Here is a 19,651-nt window from a genome sequence, read left to right as displayed (position 1 = left end):
GTTCACAGGACAAAGATTCGTGACTGCCCTTTTCAGTTCCCAAAGTATTTATTGATGGATTAATTGCCAGATTGGTCTACTTAATGGAAAGAGGCACTCTTGTTACAGGGAGTTAAGTCAAGAAAGATTGGAGCTGTGAGCACTGGCGGTGGAGTCCACTTGGGTCATGCTTTCTGATCCCTCCCTACAGAGCTGGGTAAGAAAGTGCATCAGTCAGATGTGAAAAAGCATGAGCTGCCTCTCCAAAGTCCAGGAGCGCTTAACACTGTGTGTATATCATTCAGAACAATAAATTACGTGCACAAAAGGAGTTTATCATAACATAAAATTTAAAAAGTGACAATTTCATTACACGGTTACACTGCTGTATTCCTTTTCTCTCTCTCTCTCTCTCTTTCTTTTTTTTTTTGTCGTTTTGTTCTTTTTTGTTTCATTTTTCATTTCCATTTTTGTTTTTTATGGAGGTTCGAGGAAGGGTCAAGATTTGATCCACTGAAGATTAATCACCCTCAGTGATATATATATTAGAAAAAATATCAGCAGCAAGACTCTCTGGAAGAAGGTGGTTTGACGTAGCTAGTCTGTCTTTTCTGTTTTGCCTTCTTTCACGGCGGCCTCTGACGTTTTCCGCAGGGGGGCTTTCTCCGAGTTGGCATGTCCTTGGCCAGAATCTGCCGCTCCGCCGTTTTTGTGGGTAGTGTGTTTTTCCAAGTAGTTCAGCATTTCACTGAGGACCGTTTGGAAAGTGCTTAGGGCTGCGCATATTGCTGGAGTCCCAAAGCCGTGAGTGATCAAGCTGGAAAGGAGAAGTGGTAGGAAAAAGAGAGAACAAGTTACAGTGCGATAGAGGACAACTCCCCCATTTAACCCGGAACATTCAATTCAACAGGCATTTATTATGTTCCTAAGTGGTGCCAAGCACTGTGGAAGACAGAACACTGTGGAAGTCAGTGTATTGTTTTTGACTATAAGAAATGTGGGATGTATTTGGAAGGTTTATCATTCATAGATTTGACAGTTATCAATTATTAGTAAGTCTGAGTATTTAACACATGGCTTAACTCTGATTCTCTATCTCATTAAAAAAGTGAGAAAATGCAACTTTCTATGGGTGGGAACCATTTTGCTTTAAAGAATGATATCCATGCTTGATTGGGCATAGATCATATAAGAAGAAATCAAAATTGGCTGAGTATGCCTGACGGCTATTTCTCTGACTTCATTCTTTTCTTCTTCATTGTACCAGAGTTTTATCTGGGCACATGACCATCCAACTAGATACTATATTTCCAAACTTCCCTTGCAGCTAGATTTGAACATGGAACTAACCCTCCCACAATAAAATATGAAGGGATATATGAGACTACCACCTGCTCAAAAGGAAACTGAGTGCCCTTTATGTCCTCTCAAAATAGTTATGTGACTGTACAGATGAGAATAATCACCTTGGTGATGTGGATGGAACAACATAGAAGGAACCCCCTCACTCCCAGTCTCTTTAGTGAGCGAAAAATAAAATTCTATCTTATGTAAATCACTCTGTGTTTGGGTTTTAGCAGCTAATTAACAATCATAACTAGTGAGCAAATATAGGGGGTCATTGCAACCTCAGTATACGTAGCCCTACCAACCATGACAAATATCCTTTCTAATTGAACAAATAAGTGCAGATTCACTCCTCTTGTGAACAGAAGCCACCCAGGTTGTTAAATTGTTTCTGAAGTAACACTGCCAGGTAGCTTCCCATTATTCAAACTTGTAATAATATATAAAAATATATAAAAATATGCTTGACATACATTATGCATATGTTTTACTATATATACAACACGGTATATATTGTATATCCAAAAAACAAGCTATTAACTGCTTACAAGCCTTAGGTTTTATAGTTGTTACGACTTTAGAAGTTGTGGTTTTTTAAAATTTTTTAAAAAATATATCTTTATTGATTTCAGAGAGAGGAAAGGAGATGGAGAGAGACAGATTTAGAAACATCAGTGATGAGAGTCATTGATTGGCTGCAGCCCGCAACCCGGGCATGTGCCCTGACTGGGAATCGAACCCTGATCGCCTGGATCCTAGGTCGATGCTCAACCGCTGAGCCATGCCCTGCCAGGCTAGAAGTTTTTAACTCAGGTAGAACCACCCTTCACAATATGTTAACTGGCTAGTTACCCCCAAAGGCTATGTAATCTTTAGGAACAAAAATAATGAGATTTTTAAAACAATGAAAAGGAAGGACTTAGGGCCTAATGCAGCCTACTGATACGCCTCAGTGGTGATAATAATAAGATCTACCACATGGAACTGTGATTTATATTAATCCATTTAAAAGGCTCAGAATAATGCCAACCTATAGTAAATGTCCAATAAATGATAGATATTGTTGGCTGTGGGATTTTCATGGTGAGGGTAAGATTTTCTGCATGTCTCTCATTATACTACACAGGTTGCTAGCATCCTTCATCTGGACATTTTGCAAAACTTGCCTTATGTCTAAGTCATAATTAACATACATTAAAAAGGAAAAAGACTTCAGTCTCCAATTATTAAGAAAACGAGAATGGTCAGTACTTGGGTAACTATGTGCACCAAATTTGTTCAAGCACATGCATATCTTTGCTGCAATGCTTGTACTGCTGAGCAGAAATACTGACTTCCCCTCCATTTCTACAGTGAGGTAACCAGAGAGGAATCCATGTGCGGTAGGGTCTGTCAGGGAGTTTGGACAACAAATGGAATGATGAGAGTGGTGGGGGAATTCATCATGGCTGCACCCACACAAAGCACTGGGGGAGGCCATCCATCAGTGTCCAGATGCTTGGCCCTGGGAACAAGCTACCTTTTTCATGCTTTATTCCTGTTTCAGGGATCCTTGTATCATTAGATGAATTTTATTTTCCTCTCTCCTGCCAGGTCCTCTTGGCTAGGACTGTCTTCTTCATTTACAGCTGAATATGCAGAATTTAGTTCCACTAGGTTAAATATTAAAGTCAATAGCCAGTATCTGAGTTATGACCATATGGCGGGCCCTGTTCTGAGTGCTCTATTCTGAATCACCTCAACACTAAGGTAGGTATTATTATCTCCATTCTACAGACGAAGAAACTAATGCCAGAGAAGTGAAATAATTTGCCGAGATATCTGATATTCTATATTGCCATTGTGCTTAAGTTCTTCTCAGGCCGAGGGTGTGTTTTATTCCTTTTCATTGCAAAATCACATTATATTGGCAGTTTTAACTTAGTTTCTCTAACTTTGTTCTGTGGGCAGACGTGTGGGCCCAGAAGATGTTAATTCTTCGTGCTCACTTTCCTGTCTGAGACCACGGTTGTAAAAAATCAAGTACAAAGTGGATAGGTGTATATAAATGCTTTCATTCTCCATGTCGAGAAGAGTTGTCACCATAAAGAAAGATTCTGAAGCTGGTCCCTTCTTGGCTGATGGCCTTTCTTGCTTCTGAAATCTGTATCTGCTCATTAGCTGGTTGCATTGTCATCTTTGCCCTGCACTGAGAACCAGGTGTACCAAGTGTTCACGCTGGCTCTGACCTTAGGCAATTTGTGACTTGGGGGAAGTTATGTAGCCTTGTAAGATGACAATGGTCTAACTAGAATACCCGCATGGTTCTTTCCAACTCGAAGCTTCATCATTATTAATGCTTATGGTGCTCTCCTTGAAACTCAGGACGTGAGCAGAAGGTTATGAAAGCTGAAAGAACACTGAGCTCAACAGAGAAGTCAAAAATTGATTGTGGAATATTCAACATAAGAAAAGTAACTGCTTAAAGGGTTATCTTTCCCCATGAAAAACATTATGCAAATTTTGTTAGCTTCCTTAATTTAACATTACCTGCAAAACAAGAAAGAGTGAGTGGCACACTGCATGGGTGAAACTAAGTGAAAAGCATGGCCTCTGTTCTAGCAGTTTTCAGTGAGGTTTATGAATCCAAATAATTACAGTAATCTAATATTGTTTTAGAATAGCACAGATAAAAGCATAAAATCACAAGATGATTAAAAAGATTAAAACTTCTGGGAATATCATGACATTCTGTTGGCCCCAACCACTCCAGAAAAACAGGTGTATATCTCACTCTTAGTGACGTACAAAAAGGGGGAAAAAAGTAATGCAGAATGTACATAAAAAAAGAAGAAAAACAGAACTGATAACGCTGACTTTCAATACTTGGCAGAAAATAAACTAAGGTAATCTGTAAGGTAATTAATACACTATAGTCAAATCTCCAACATCTTTGATAATGGAGATGGCTTTTGTCCTTAGAAAATATTGTTTTTTTTTAACCACAGACATAATATTTAAATTATACTTGGCATTTGCATATAATTTCATAAGATTCACATCAGGGAGCAATTCCTAAGCAAATATTACCTGGGTTAAATAGTAGCCATGATGGTTTGAGGTAGGTAGTCAAAATCTAGAATCTCTAAGTTAAAATTCATCTAAAAGTTTATCCTCATGAGACAAGTGAAAGAGACAACTAGCAATGTGTCATCTTCATGCCACACTTAAAAACTTTTTGCTGAACAGTGCCAGGGAATACAAATGCTGTATCTGATTTCTTAACACATTTGCATTTCCCAGGTCTCCTTTCTTCATCCTGGGTAATCACCTGCTCTATGACTTTGTTTTAAAAAGGCTTATCTCAGGCATATGTCCTCTCCATCCGCAAACTTACGACGGCCATTCGAAGTTAGGTACCTTTGTTTGCTTCTTCTTAGCCAAAGTCCACTCACCCTTTAAAGGTCCTCTGACACTACTGAAATAAAGGGAGTTAGTTTCCTGATCTCTTGATTAAAATACTGAAAAAGTGATGAGAGGACAAAGTGATGAGAGGACTTTGATAGAATCCTGAGGAGAAAGGGGTAACATTTCCTCCTCCGAAAATGTGAAATAGAGCAGAGAGAAGACAATGGGAAGAAAGTAGGTCCATGAGGGTAAGATGTCAGTCATCAAAGTGGGGAAGAAGAGGGGGTTCTTTTTGGGTATATAGTTCAGCATAAGTGATCACCAAAGTTTCTCAGATTTTCATGTAAGTGGGAAATAAGATGCTATGTCTCTCTAAAAATGTGTTTGGGCTCTTACTATTAATTGGTAATCACGATTATAGTCTGGTCTTAAAAAAAATATTGCCTGGCCTGGTGTGGCTCAGCAGCTGAGCATCGTCCTAGGATCCAGGAGACCGCAGTTGGATCCCCAGTCAGGGCACATGCTTGGGTTGTGGGTTCGATCCCCAGTCGGGGGCTTGCAGGAGGCAGCCAATCAATGACTCTCTCATCATTGATGTTTCTATCTCTCTCTCTCCCTCTCCCTTCCTCTCTCTGAAATCAATAAAGATATATATTTAAATATATATATATATATACACAAAGAGTGTTAAAACAAAGTAAAAACAAACCAAAAGCAAAAACAATAAAACTAACGAGGCCGAGGTGGGGCACTACTGTCATCAACGGACACTCTACCTGACTTTGTCTGTGGCCAGCATTTGGGTAACGGTCACCTCCAGGAGGCAGCAGCCTGGGGGAGAAGGGGTGGGGGCTTCAGTGCATGGAATCATCAAGTTAACAAAGGCTAAAGTTTCTTCAGTTCCATTTGGGAGTCTGAAGCCCAGGCTCGTAGGATTTAACACTATGTTTCAAGAATTGGGAAGAGAAATAATGCAGGGATAGGCCCGAGGTTGGGGGAGATAGTGCTATGTCTGCATATGAAAGATTAAATGGTAATTAAGATGCTTTGCTTTCTAAAAAATTTTAATCTTTGAAAAATCATGGGATATGAGAGAGGAAGGAGTGAGATGGTGCAGAGAAACATGCCTTTATAATCAAAGCAGGGGAAAAAGAGACAGATTTGAGAAACTCTGCACTTTTTAATTACATTTAATTAGTCCTTTAATAAGTTTCTTGTAATGAGATATTTTTGAAATCAGGTTTATTGGGTTTGAGTTTACATATGTTAATATTTAGTCTTTTGGGGTATATAGTTCACTAAATTTCAACAAACCCATAGGGTCATGTAATCACCACCATTATCCAAAAAGTGTTGCTGTGCTTCTTTTCAGGGCACTCACTCTCCCCACTCCCAGCTACTGAGAATGGTGCTCTAATTTCTACCCCTACAGTTTTCGCTGTTTCCTCTGTATGTCATCTAAACTGAATCATATATTCTATAGACTTTGTGACTGCCTCTTTTCACTTCACATAATAATTCTGGGATTCACTCACATCATTGTGTTTATCAATAAATTCTTTTTATTGCTGTAAGTGCTACAGTGAAGGGGTTTATCACAATTTGTTCTTGTAATGGGTTATTACAAATCTGAAGTGTTAACATTTAGAAACGTAGAGGTGATCACTGAAGTGCCTTCTGAGCTCAGTAAGGAATCTAGTAAAGTAACTGTACTATTTCCTTCCATAAAAGTCTTATTACAGCAGTAACAATGTAATTTTCGGTAGGATTTTAGCAATGCATCTGACAAATTCTCTCCAAAGCACATGTGATAAGTTTGGGGGTAGAGGTGAGAGCAACTGAGCTAGATGACAGCAGAGTAAGAGTCACAGTCACAGTTGGTTGAATAGGAAAATCCAAAGTGTAGACTTAAGGGCAGTTGTCAACCTTGAAGGACATCTCTAGTGGAGCCCTGCAAGGCTCTCTCATTAATTCCACTCTGCTCAACATGTTAATTGACAATGTGGTTGAAGGCATCATGGATTTGTAACTTAATGGCTGGCATTAAAATAGAGAGGAAAATTCCTGCATTGGATAGCAGAACCAACGTGCAGAAATACCTTAATGTGGTAAAAAGCTTAGTTGGTGGGCCAAAATCAATAATGTGAAATTTAGGGGAGATTAAGGAAAACATATCCACTTGCAATACACTGAGAGAGAGATCTGACTCAAGAGTAATTCTTAGGAAAACGTCTTACCAAATCAGTAAGCCTAAACTAAAAAAAGCAAGGGTCAAAATTTGAGGTGTGAATCATAGCTCGTCAGGCTCAGTAGCTATATTTACCTCGAACTATCATTCTTTCTGTCTCTAACTAGATTCCAGCTCATTGATTTCACTTTCCTATTACTAATTTCACACTGAGGAGCAGGAAGGTTCTGACAGCTGACTGTGAGCAATATAATCACCTGCTGAGAAAATCTAGACTGATAGTTTATGCTGCCTGATGTTAGAGAAAATGTAACTTATATTTAAGAGTCATCTTCTTAATTTTATTCATGGTTTCAAAAACTCTTATTTTGCTAGACCTCCCAATTAACATTCTGTAGAGCATCTTTCAGCAACATAATCCATCGCTTCAAATTGGCTGAGTTCAAGAAGATAGTGACTGTTTGTTGGATCTGTTACCATTGTAATTAGCTAGTTATTAATATTAATAACAGGAATATTAATAATAAGAAGAAGGCAAAGGGGAGGTCAGATAGTATAAGCATGGTCACCTGGGCAGCTTCACCAGAGAGCTGCTGCAGATTTACACTCCCCAGGGAACCACCATTCCCCATAGATCACTGGGGGAAGGGGTCCAACAAAGGGGAAGATGGACATATGGGCAGTAAAGTCAGGGTGACGTAAGAAAGGTGCTTGTCTAGCCTGGGAACAAAAATAATTGGCGAGGGGTGGAGCCACAGAGAGCCTGTGAAAATTTGGGAACACATAATTCCCAGACAAGGGAATTCTCCCTCTCTTGTTCCTTTTGCTTTTCTCCTGCTTCCTCGCACTTGCCCTTGTTCCACCCATAGCCATGTGGCCCAAGAAGCTGCATGGCCCATGGCCATGTGGACCTCACCTACAATGGACTACACCTGGGAACACAAGCTGGGCTAGCCAGATGCTGGACTGCTGGACTGTGCAAATACGGAACAGAGGCTCAGGGCAGTGGCTTTTATCCTAGCTCTGCTGAAGACGAAATGGGACTTTTTCCTTGGCGTAACAGAAGTAGATGGGACCTTGGAAACTCAGGGGTTTAATGCCACAGAAATACAACTTTCCACTATACCCCATCCTCCCATGGGGGCCTCTAGAAATTCTTGTCCCAGTGGCACCCCAAGAAGGCCACTTCTACTGGTAACAAGTGGGGACATGGAGGACTCCCCATCGATAACAGATCCAGAGGTGAAGCTCTACATTTTGGCTTCTCCCCTAAGTGTTAGGGCGTGTTCACATTTCAGCAATTGAAGGGACACCACTGGGTAGAACAACCTTTTCTGGAGAGATCTTGTGTGTGTGTGTGTGTGTGTGTGTGTGTCCGTGCGCACATACCTGTGGACTTACATTGTTTTTGCCTTTTTATAAGGTGGCTTTCTAAGCTCTTCTTGGCCAATGGACTTTACATGAGTAAGTTCTGATACAGACTTTAACTTTTTAAAGGAAAATATATTGCAACAGTTCAAGCTGTATTTTCTATCAGTGGGGTTAAAATGAGGAAATTGAGACTCAGAAATGAAAATGGTAATAAAAGATGAAAGAGAAGAGACTGCAAATTGAACGATAATGAATTATAATCTTTTTTTCTTTTTCCCTCTGTGGTTTTGCTAATCAGATGTTAGTGACACAGCATTTTTAAATCAGTGTTTATCCTTATAACCTACAGCCATGTGCCCCATAACGACCTTTCTTTGAATGACTGTGCTACACCATCTAGGTTGGTGTAAGTGTATTCTATGATGTTTGCACAGTGAAAAAATTGCCTAAGGATGCGTTTCTCAGAAAGTATCCCATCATTAAGGGGCACATGACTGTACTTGACATTAATGATGAGAGCTATCAAGAAACTTTCATACAATAGAAATTTTACAAACTTCTTTTCACACTTCTTGGTTAAGGGTATTTTTTTCTTGGGGCCAAGGCCTTATGTGTTTATCTTTAAAATCACCAAACCTTCAGTGTTTATTTGAAATGGAAATTAATACAGGATTCTGAATGGACAATCTACCAGAGGGACAAGAGCTATTTTACTTTCCTTAATCTGAGTAAATACGGTTTACATTTCACTAGCTTTGTTGTATGCCACAGACAGGTTACAAAGCTGTTTCCATATTGCTCTAATTGTCCTTCAGAAATGCTTTATCATTATTCTAATTGATTTGTCTAAATTAATTTAAATTAAACCACTAAAGCAATTTTCTAAAGCATAGCCTAAAGCAAACTCCTGTGGAATCTTCCCCTGGATTCTTCCTATCTTGGCAAGAGGTAGGCCCTGATTCCAGCACATTCTTTCCACCTACTAAGCAAACACTGATTTAATATGTATTGAAAAGAAAATGAAAGCCTCATTAGTATTTGCCACTGAAGACTGGGTTGTTCAGTTGTGTCTGCCAACCACGGATGGATTATTCTAGCTTTCTTTTGATACACAAAAAGCTGGAAGTAATACATACTATTATGCTACAAACTAGAAGACTGAAAATCAAGAGAAAATAGCCTACTGCCATCATCCTGTAGGTAATTAAGGTAAAAGCAAATTTTATTTTTTTGAAATTCAACTTTCTACCTGGACAGTGTCTGACAAGCAAACTTCTTTTCCTCCATTTCTTTTGGTATGTGTAAAGGTTGGAAGACTTTGGGCTATTATTCCTATTATTTTGTTATGGTGCATTATTCCAATGGGTGTTTGCTATCGTGTCCCTTTGATTTTCCGAATTGCATACAGATGCCATTGTCATCAACTTCAGTTCTACTTTTTGGCCTCCAGGAGGCATGCAGGCAGCAAGATTTAAAGGGAAGGTAAATCTCCTTTTCCTTCCCTCCTGGGTTATTCAGCTACTGCAGGCTTAGGTCCAAATATTGCCCTAGGCTCAGTATGTACTCCCCACTCTAGTTTTTGGTGGTGTCCAGAAAAGTGTCTTCTTGCACTCACCAGAACAGCTGTGAGGGCAGGAGGCTGGGAAACAGACCCTAAAGAACACCAGCAAAAGATTGTGGGTGCTCTCTGCAAAAACTTCCTTCGGTTCAGAGCTATGGGTAAGTAAGGCTCTTCATCTCTCTGAAGCAGCACAACTCTTAAATATAGGCCATGGAGAGAGACCTCACCCTGAGGAAAGCATCTGGGTCCTATCCTTCTAGAACTTGATGGAGTCTATCTTAGCCTAACTGGTCGAGGAAGTAGAGAACAAGGGAAACTGGCTGATTGTACCAATTTCCTAAATAGATTATATTAGCCCATGGCCCCAAGTGATTTAAAATGGAGTTTAATTAAGATGTATATTTAAGGCACATAGTTCTTTGCTAGCTAGAAATCATTGAAATTTACTCATTTGCGAGGCCCTCCCAGCACTCACAAATGTTCTGTGGTTCCTTCAGCTGGTGTGGTTCTCAGCCCTAAATATATATGAGAATCACCCAGGGAGCTTATTTTGAAACAATACCAAAGTGTGGGTCCCACCCCAGAGGTCCTGATTTTGCTAGTTTGAGAGGAAGTCCAAAACATCAGTATTTCAAAAATAGTTTAAATGCAGCTAGGGTGTTCAATGTGTTCCCTGTGGGCCAAGAAATGACACGGAATTACCATGCCTGCTGTCCTTTCTGGGGAAAGGAGGGGTTGAAATTCTTCAGCTTTTCCCCCAAGAACTTCTGCAGAACCTGAGTTCCAGGTCATGTCAATAAGCATTTGAGGAAAATGAAAATGTTTCTGTGATCAAGTTTTGAAAACAGGGGACTAAGCATTCCTTCCATTTAAAAATGGTTCCATTCAAAAGGTTCTGGGAGTCTTTGACATGCTAATGTGCTTTGGCAAACTTCAAGAGGAGTCTAATAGTTAGGGTTTCTTGATCCAAAAGTACTTGATCATGAGGCACTTTCAAGCTGCATCCCATGGGACTGGTGCTCTATGAAACTCGCTTTGGAGAAATGTGTTTATGACGGCCCTGAATCTCTGTCGGGTTGGGAGATGTGCTGCCTCTTTGCCCCCAGAAGGTCACTTCCCTCCTGCTCTTCTCAGCCGCTTACCCTGAGGCCCCAAAGGGAAATGGGACCTTGGGATTTCATTGTACTTCAATCCGGCTCATTAGAAAAGGCGCTAAGGATACAGTCATTGCACACATTTTACAAGAAACCAAAGTCAATCACATCCAAGTCAACTTTTTGAAGGTAAATACATTTTTTTTTATTTTAACATTTGTATCCTATTTTTTTTTACATATGGGAACAGAGCTTTTTGGGATAAAGGAATTATTTCTTTATATTTCTCTCTATTAGACCATTCATAGTTTCTATAATACAGGGGAATGGAGACACTAATCTTAGGACTCTTGTGCTTTTTTAGCTAAATTGTATTCTATTGTTGACTTTTTAAAATAAATGAGTGGCTAAAACATAAAGAGAAGAAATGAGGTAATATGGAAATACAGTATAAATAATGATTTAAAACAGAGCAGTAAATCAACAATGGGGTAAAACAGCATTGGTCTAGCTGGGGCAGGGAATATCAGGCCCTTGGCTTTACATGGCCTGAGAAATCATTTAGTCTGGCCCTGCCCAGGTAATCACAGGTGGGACTGGAAATTCAATAAATCTAGAAGCTTTTTTCATAGCTAATTTATAAGTTGATAATTTTGTATGGCCCAAGAATGATGTTATAAATATCCAAATGGCCCTTGGCAGAAAAAAAGGTTCCCCAAACTTGGGAAGGAGGTTTGAGGTCATCCAGCTTAACTGCATCAATTTACAGATGAAAGAGAGAGGCTGGACAGGTAAATTTCCAGCCCTCAATCCACACTTCCAGCTGGTAATCAAGACAACACTAAGCTAGGGCCCCAGTGTTTCCCATGATCCCAAGCTATCTCCCTAGGACTGTTCCCCAGTCCATAGCTGAAAAACACAAATTATTTAAATAAAAGTTTACTGAATTTCTTCCCCAAAATATGCATTTCCCAAATCAATTACTCACATGTAATTATTGCAGGCCATGTTTGCCACTTGTTATTAGAAATAGTTGCCTCTGGTTTCTATTATTTGAATTACTAATCTCCTACCTGCTGAACCTAAAAATCCATGAAAATGTCATCAAATGACCTGCTTTTACATATGTATCTCCTGTAGCATTTGTTTTGGTGCCATACAACTTGTGAAGTACAATAAATATTGGAAACTGATTTAATTCTTTAATTACCCACTTAGTGTTAAATAAGTGTAAGTGCTCACACGAGAAGTGCATCATGGTTCCATTTGTCTGCTGAGGAAGTGAAAACTGTTGCCTGTTTTATTTTTAGTCAATATTGTTGCTAGTGCAAGTTTTACTTCAAGGGAGACTCTTTTCTTCTCTGTAAATACAGACTATCCTCACTTAACTGGTGAGTAAGACCTGACGAGTGTGTTTTCCTTCGCACCTGGGAATGGCACTCACTTGTGGAGCTTAAGTTTTAAAGTTTAATTTCAACCTTAGGTAAAGGAGCTTAAGTTTGGGAAACATAGGAGTTTTTTTCCTTCACAGTTCAGGCTCACTATTTCCAATATCCTTAAATAAAATGGGCTTAGATGTCCCCTTGAATGGGGCAGAACCTTCTGAAGGAGGTTTAATATTTTTATTTCTTAAATGTTAAGCTTAGTAGTGTAATTTATTTCATGATGTTTTCTTTTGGGATTAGACATTTAACTGAAATTTCTTCATTTCTATTCTGGCATTAAAAATACTTTTGCAAGATTAAGAAATTCATCTGCTGCAGGTTACCTTCCCAGGCACTTTCCCACCGCAAGGGGCAGGGCAGGGGTAAACTACACACACAGTAGGCTCCTTGGAGAAGACCAAGCATGCTCACGTTTAAGTGAAGAGAAACATCCTCTCTTCAGCATGTTGCCAAGCACAGCACTCAGAAGATGCTAGTTGAGTTGACTGGGACGCAAGACATATGTGGAACACTAAAGAAAATGGGGATGAAAAGCCCAAGAAGAGAAAACCCAGAGAGACATGAGAGCTGTCTTTAGAGATTGGGAAGGAAACAGGATGGAACTGACTCTTTAAGGACCCCAAGGAGGGGGCTGTTATGGAGACAGATGTTGCTTCATTGGAAAAAAAGGCATTTCTAACAGAGCTGTCAGAGATAGGAGGGACGCCTAGGCGAGCAAAGAACAGTCTATCATTGCAAGTTTTCGAGCCTGGAATAGGTGACAACTTGACAGGGATGCTGAATGGAAGATCCAAATATTGAAGAAGAGAGGGACATGTAAGCGGTTTCAACAGTGAGACTCAATGAACAGATTTAATCACCAGCAGGCACACAGGTATCTGGGAATGCCTGTGCATTTCTTATTTCCAAAGCATTATGGGAGTAGTAAGAGCTTCTGTTTCTAAGGTGTGATGTCAGCCCACCTTTTGATTCAACAGGAGAATTGAGCACATTGATCATTTCACTTGCCCAGCCCATGGCCCTGGAGAATGAATCAGCAGAAGATTCATCTAAGACCTAACACAGATAACATCATAATCTACATTTATTAGCATGTGTTTATTGGGCACATACTATGTGCTAAGTAGTGTGGATAGAAAGCCTTTCCTGGTTGCCCCAGGTAATTACCTGCACTCTGTTTAATTCTCTATTATAAAATCTCTCTCATGTAAGTCTTTGGATGTAGTTGTCTTCCACATTAGAAATTCCTAAGGAATGGGACAGCCCTTTAGTTATCTTGAACCACCTGCCATTAGCACAGTAAAATACTAGAAACAATAACATTTCAGGCTGCCAAGTGAGTGCTGAGAAAGAAAATTTCCTAATTTTTCTGATAGATGTCTCTTTCTAAACCAAGCATTGCAGATAGTCTAACAGGAGCCCCTTGTTCACTTTGCCAGACACTTGACTTCAGGTCCAGCGCAATTATGAGAATGTAAGAGGCAAAGAAGGGAAAAGTTGTTAAGATTTCCTGAGATCTCAACGAGGAGAATTCCTAACATTTCAGAAAATCGGGGCTCTGGGTTTCTGGCTTAGTGGAATCAGTTCCATCCATGGAACCCCAGGCCCCCTTGATCTGGCGGCAGTTGCCACTCCTAGGCATTGTGTCTGCAGGGTCTTCCACGGATTTCAGTCAATTTTCTTCCCCCTTCCAGGTGGAGTTCTGGTGTCTGCTGTGTTCTCTGCAGCAAGACACATTTTTTACGTTACTCAATAAATTATAAATAATGAATAAACCTGCCTCCTGTCATTTTGATGGAGACAGCAGCTCTCCAGGCTGTGAATTACGAGGAGGGCCACTGCCCACCCCGTGCTCCTGAGCCCCCTGACATGTCAACTACCAAGGAAAGCGGGAGGTAGTTATCGGTGCTTTACAAGGCCAGGTCACGCCCCGGCCTTACCTGGACACCTCAATCTGCTGAAAGGAAGCCACAGTTTCAAGGTCCCAAGTCGGCCACCCTGTAAGGTGCAATTCAAGTGGTCTGCATTGGGAAGGAGATTTTGACTGAAGAAAATAGTAGCACGAGGTGATGTTACTAGAGTATTCTCTATGTTCATCCAGTCATGTTCTCTCCTTCTTTCCCAGCCAGCACTCAGCAAAAAGTGGAAAATCAGATTCTGCCAATGGCTTGTTTTCAAAGTTAGATGTACTCTGCTTCTTTTCTAGCTCATTTTTCTCTTGAGCTTATAGCTTCCATCAAAATTAAAGTTACTGCTGTCAGTAGGAAATTATGAAAGAGACATACTCTATGCTAACATTGTTACCTAGATTATTAGCAGAATAATAGATGTCGAATCTCTTTAATATGTTAGTGTACAGGACAGAACTTTATGTAATTCTCAGTGTCACTTTAAAAATGAATTAGAATTGTGCTCATAGTCAAGGAATATCCTAGAACTGTGGTTCTTAAAGCTGCCTATCAGAATCAACTTCAGACCTGCAAATAACAGGTGCCTGAGTGCAATTCTAGACCTGTTGAATCAGATCTTTAAAGGATACCCCAGTTCTTAAAATTTTTCAAAAGCTCCAAGAAAGAGTACACTGTGAGGCCAGGTTTAAGGGAACTGGTGGAGTCTCCTTCAAGGTCAGGCAACGAGCTGACTTTTACAGTCCTGTTAAGATAATCTACTGAGGCTACTTTAAATAAATGCACAGTAGAAACAAAAATACACACCTTTAGATTCAGTCTGCATTAGGAGAATCCAATCTGGGTTTTAATTGGAAATGTTTAAGCCGTGTTTAAAAGGATATACGGGGGTCCTCAAATAACATTGTTTCTTTATAACACTGATGAGATGCTGTAGGAACTTAACTCTTGTTTGTATCAATTAGCCTATAGTAAAATTGGATTCATTATCTACCTATTGATGAAGTTAAGTGAGACTTTAATGTAATTTAAGACATGGAAAAGAATGAAGTCGGTCACTTACGCCATATATAAAAATCAACTCTAAATGGATCAAAGACCTAAGCAGAAGACTTAAAACTATAACACTCTTACAGGAAAACATACTAGGCCAAAAGCTTCAGGACATTGGATTTGGCAAGGATTTCCTGGATATGACACAGAAAGAGCAGTCAACAGTAGTAAAAATAGGCAAATTGAACTACCTAAAAAACATCTGTGCATCAAAGGACACAATCAACAGAATAAAAAGGCAACCTACACGATGGGAGAAAATATTTATAAACCATACGTCTAATACGGGGCTAATGTCCAGAATATATAAAGAACTCCTACAGCTCAACAACAGAAAAGCAGATGCGCAGATTAAAAAATGGGCAGAGGACACTAATGGACATTTCTCCAATGACGACGCGGAATGGCCAACGAGCGTACAAAAGGATGCTTAATATCACAAATCATTGGGGAAATGCAAATCAAAACTGTAATGGAAATCACCTCCCACTCATCAAGACAGCCACTACTAAAAAACAAAAAACAAAAAATATAGTAAGTAACAAGAGATAGTCAGGTTGTGGAGGCCTTAAATGAAATCCTGGGCACCGATGGTGGGAATACAAAATGGTGCAGCCACAGTGGAAAACAGTACGGCAGTTTCCCAAAGAGAGTTACAAAGTAATTCTAATTCTGGGTACATATCCAAAAGAATTGAAAGCAGAATCTTGAAGAAACATTTGCACACCCGTGTTCACAGCAGCACTATTTACAACCAAGAGGCAGGAGCACCCCGAGGGGCCATCGACGGCTGAATGGATAAGCAAAACGTCACATATACACACAGTGGAATATCATTCGGTCTTGGAAGAAAATGTAAAACATGCTACACCATAGATAAACCTTGAGGACATTACGCTAAGTGAAATAAGCCAGTGGCAAAAAGACAAATACTATATGATTCTACTTATACGAGGCATCTAAATTAGCCAAGACAACAGGACAGAAAGTAAACTAGTCATGGCTGGGGGCTGAGGGAGGTGGCCAATGAGGAGTTGTTATTTAATGGTGATAGTTTCTGATTTGCAAAATGAAAAAGTTCTGAAGATTGGTTGCAGAACAATGTGAGGATACTTAACACTACTTAACTGCCCACTTAGAAATGGCTAAGATGGTGAAATTTATGTTATGTGGGGTGTTGTGGTTTTTTTTTTACCACAACTTTGAAAAGATGTAATTTAGGAAATTTGCTATAAAATGAATTTGGTTAAATTACTTCTATCATCACACCACCTCCCAATATAAAATCAACAGTTTTCACCTACATAAATAATCTAGAGTATAGTTAAAGAAAAATAAATTTAAAATCTGGCAAACATTAAAAAGAGCATAATAAATGGAATCAATAACTTCTCGATTAACAAAATACTCAACATATAGATAACACCAAAATTTTATAGATCGTACTTTTAGAAGTAGATACATCATTAGTGTTAAATGTTTTAAGGTGTGGTTATGAGTTTCAAATGGTTGTGACTGAGAATCTGCAGCCACAGGTAATCTTGAGAGTTTTACACTCAAAATATAATTATTCTTTCTTTTTTTAATAAATTGAGAATTGGGGGAGCAATTTACCATATATTTTGCTCTTCTCTGGGAGACACCAGATTAGCTTCTCTGGTGCCATATTCTGCATGGGGACGTAAATAAGAGCATTTAAAGCCCATGTGGGAAACACTTAGCTCAAGGTAGAAGTGAAAGTTTTCTCTAAAGAGTTCTGTGGCATTAAGTTGGCAAATGACTAAAGTATCAACAAGGTAGCAGATTGTGCCCATACTGAGCAAACAAAGGATTTGGCTGTTTATCTCACACAGTAGCTGACGCTAGATGTACACATCGGTGCTGTGTTTTATTTCGAGCTCACTGCCTGATGAAGGCTGCAGCGTCTATAGTTGGAAATAACCTGGTAGACATGACAGAGCTCCAGGTCTCTGTATTTGACAGCAGGTTCCTCCTTAGAGTAAATTTGTAACTTAAACGTCCTTAAATTGAGAACTGAATTTGTATTAAAATTATTTAGCCCTGACTTAAACTTCTACAAAAACTATAGATACGCTTAGTGTGTACACAAATAGTAGTGGAGCCATCTATGCCTTTTAAACCTGGGCCAGCAGTGGAGTAAACGATACATTATTTATAGGAAAGCTTACTTCACTTCAGCTCGCTACCACATACCGGGGGGGGGGGGGGGGGGGGGCGCTTAGTCCACTCACAGCTAAGGAAGGACAGCCTTGGCAAGAGTGTATAAATTGCCCCAAACAACCCAGCTCCAACGTGTAAGGGTCTAAACTTGAAAACGGTCCTGTTGACTCCAAAGCCTTTTGCGCTGCACGCCTTGGCAATAGATTTCCTTCCAGGCTTAGAGCACTCACTTCCCTAACCCAGCTGAGTCATAGGAGAAAAGTCCTGTGAACTATCACTTACATTTTGTGCATTTTTGGAAGAGAAATCCTAAATTTAGTCTTCAGAGATGTATCTATTACATCTTGAGGAGCCTTGTGATATGGGAAAGAAAATGTTCTATTTAAAAGTTTCTGATGCTGCAGATAAAATTCCAACGTATTTCAGAGCCCATTTTTTTATTATAGTGGAATATTCTCCTCAAGAGCATTATAATCATTGAGAAGTATTAAAAACATTTTAAAATTTAATGTGTATTGCTCTTTCTTAGCATTGTTTTTAAGCTAATGATACTAATTAAAAGAGGATAAATATTTTTATATTGCTGAGAAATATCATGTAGGCATAGAATTCTAAAGTTTTACATCGGAAGACCCCTGAATAGTTACATGTTCTTCTCCACATTGTATCCGGGGCATAAGTTAACCAGGGAAAATATTCTATTCTTTACCAATGCCTCTCAAAAGTGTAATTCAAAAGGTGCCTTTAATAATACATTCCAAGCCCTTTAAATATGTTTCTGTGGACTAATTTAAGAACCATTTGCAGTTTCTAGTTGTGTAGAAAATCAGTCCTGGAAAATCAGTCTATAGTATCTCATTCATTTCTGGCACATCATTTGTTCATTCAACAATTTACCTAGTCAAGATAAAACACTATTTAAAGGATTTCAGACTCCTGATCCAAAAGTGTGATTACTTGAAATTATAATGTCCACTCTCAAAGTCACAAGTTCTGAATAATCACACAAATATATTAAAACTTCTTATCCAAAATGCTTCATGCATTAGTTATTTTTAAAATTTTATCTTAGATGCTTGGAATTTCAAAAACTCCAGTCAGTTGCCATACACATATATGTCATATCTCTAAATGGAATTGTGATAGAAACACAAAAACGTCCGGGTTAGTAAAGACAGTTTGGACAATTTAAAAAGAGAGTCCAAGCAAATGAGAAACCCAGTCTTACCTGAAATGTGTTAAGTGTCTCTGGATGTCCAGGTCTAGAATTGGAGTGGGTCTGGAGGATCCCAGGGGTGATCTATCTTGACTCAAGAGGTCTTGGAATTCTTTACAAATTTGTCTAAAATAAGATTCAAAGTTGAAGTTGAATTCTTGAAACAGGGGTTTAAAGTCATCTCACGGTATTTTATTAATGGTTTGTTTTCTCTTTTACAAAGGGGCTGGACAACATTTCATAAAGCAACCTGTAAAATTCAATCCCCGACATACAAGGTGAGGTTCACAGGGGCAAAGCTGCTCTCAACATAGTACGATATAAACTTTCCAGTGAGCAACGGTCCAGGGGCACTGCTAAAACCAAGGTTAATTTTAAGGTGAGCATTCATAAGTTAACCTCAGGATAATGAAAAACCTATGCAAAAGGATCATGATTAATAATTATCTTTTAAATTAAAATGTGATGTTGGGGTGATATATCTGTCAAGAAGTTTAAATCAAGTTATAGGCTTGTTTCTGAGCCACAATTCAAGTAAACTTTGGGAAATCCCTTTTTTCCCAATATTTCATTATAATTCAGACTCTTGTGGACTAAATTTGCATTTTAATAACTGACTCAATTACTTATGCACGATGTCACCCTCTAGCCTCACAAAAGTGACTGTCATGCTCCATGTAAGGGCATTTTCTTGCTGCTTTTCTGACTTTAACTGATTATGATTTCTGATCATTGGTTCCAGTTTAATGGCCACATTACCATGTATGATGTATAACAGTAAAGGCTTTGTGATACGTAGTCCAAATGATATATTCTAAAGAAGCAAAACATAAAGAAACAGTTGTTAAAACAACAACGAAACACTAGATTAATACGGTAGCTAAAGAGTGAAGTAAAGGACTCCCCAGAAGTAATTAAAAAG

At 39.1% G+C, this 19,651-nt stretch overlaps 1 protein-coding gene across 2 annotated transcripts in view; it reads right to left on the bottom strand.

Annotated features, from left to right (window-relative positions):
• Positions 1–576: 576 nt before the first annotated feature.
• The window catches only part of TFAP2D (transcription factor AP-2 delta), a 54,334-nt gene continuing 35,259 nt past the window's right edge, over positions 577–19,651 (bottom strand). For both annotated transcript variants that reach the window (XM_016212707.2, XM_087817134.1), the window contains 2 exons: positions 18,742–18,855; positions 577–796 (listed from right to left, as the gene is read on the bottom strand). In XM_016212707.2, the coding sequence (XP_016068193.1) occupies positions 577–796; positions 18,742–18,855 (334 nt within the window). The remainder of the gene's footprint in view (positions 797–18,741; positions 18,856–19,651) is intronic.

This window comes from Miniopterus natalensis, chromosome 5 (assembly GCF_054644295.1).
Source record: "Miniopterus natalensis isolate mMinNat1 chromosome 5, mMinNat1.hap1, whole genome shotgun sequence".
NCBI classification, from domain to species: Eukaryota; Metazoa; Chordata; class Mammalia; order Chiroptera; family Miniopteridae; genus Miniopterus; species Miniopterus natalensis.
The sequence above is the reverse complement of the archived record's forward strand: the minus strand, read 5'-3'. Positions and strand labels throughout refer to the sequence as shown.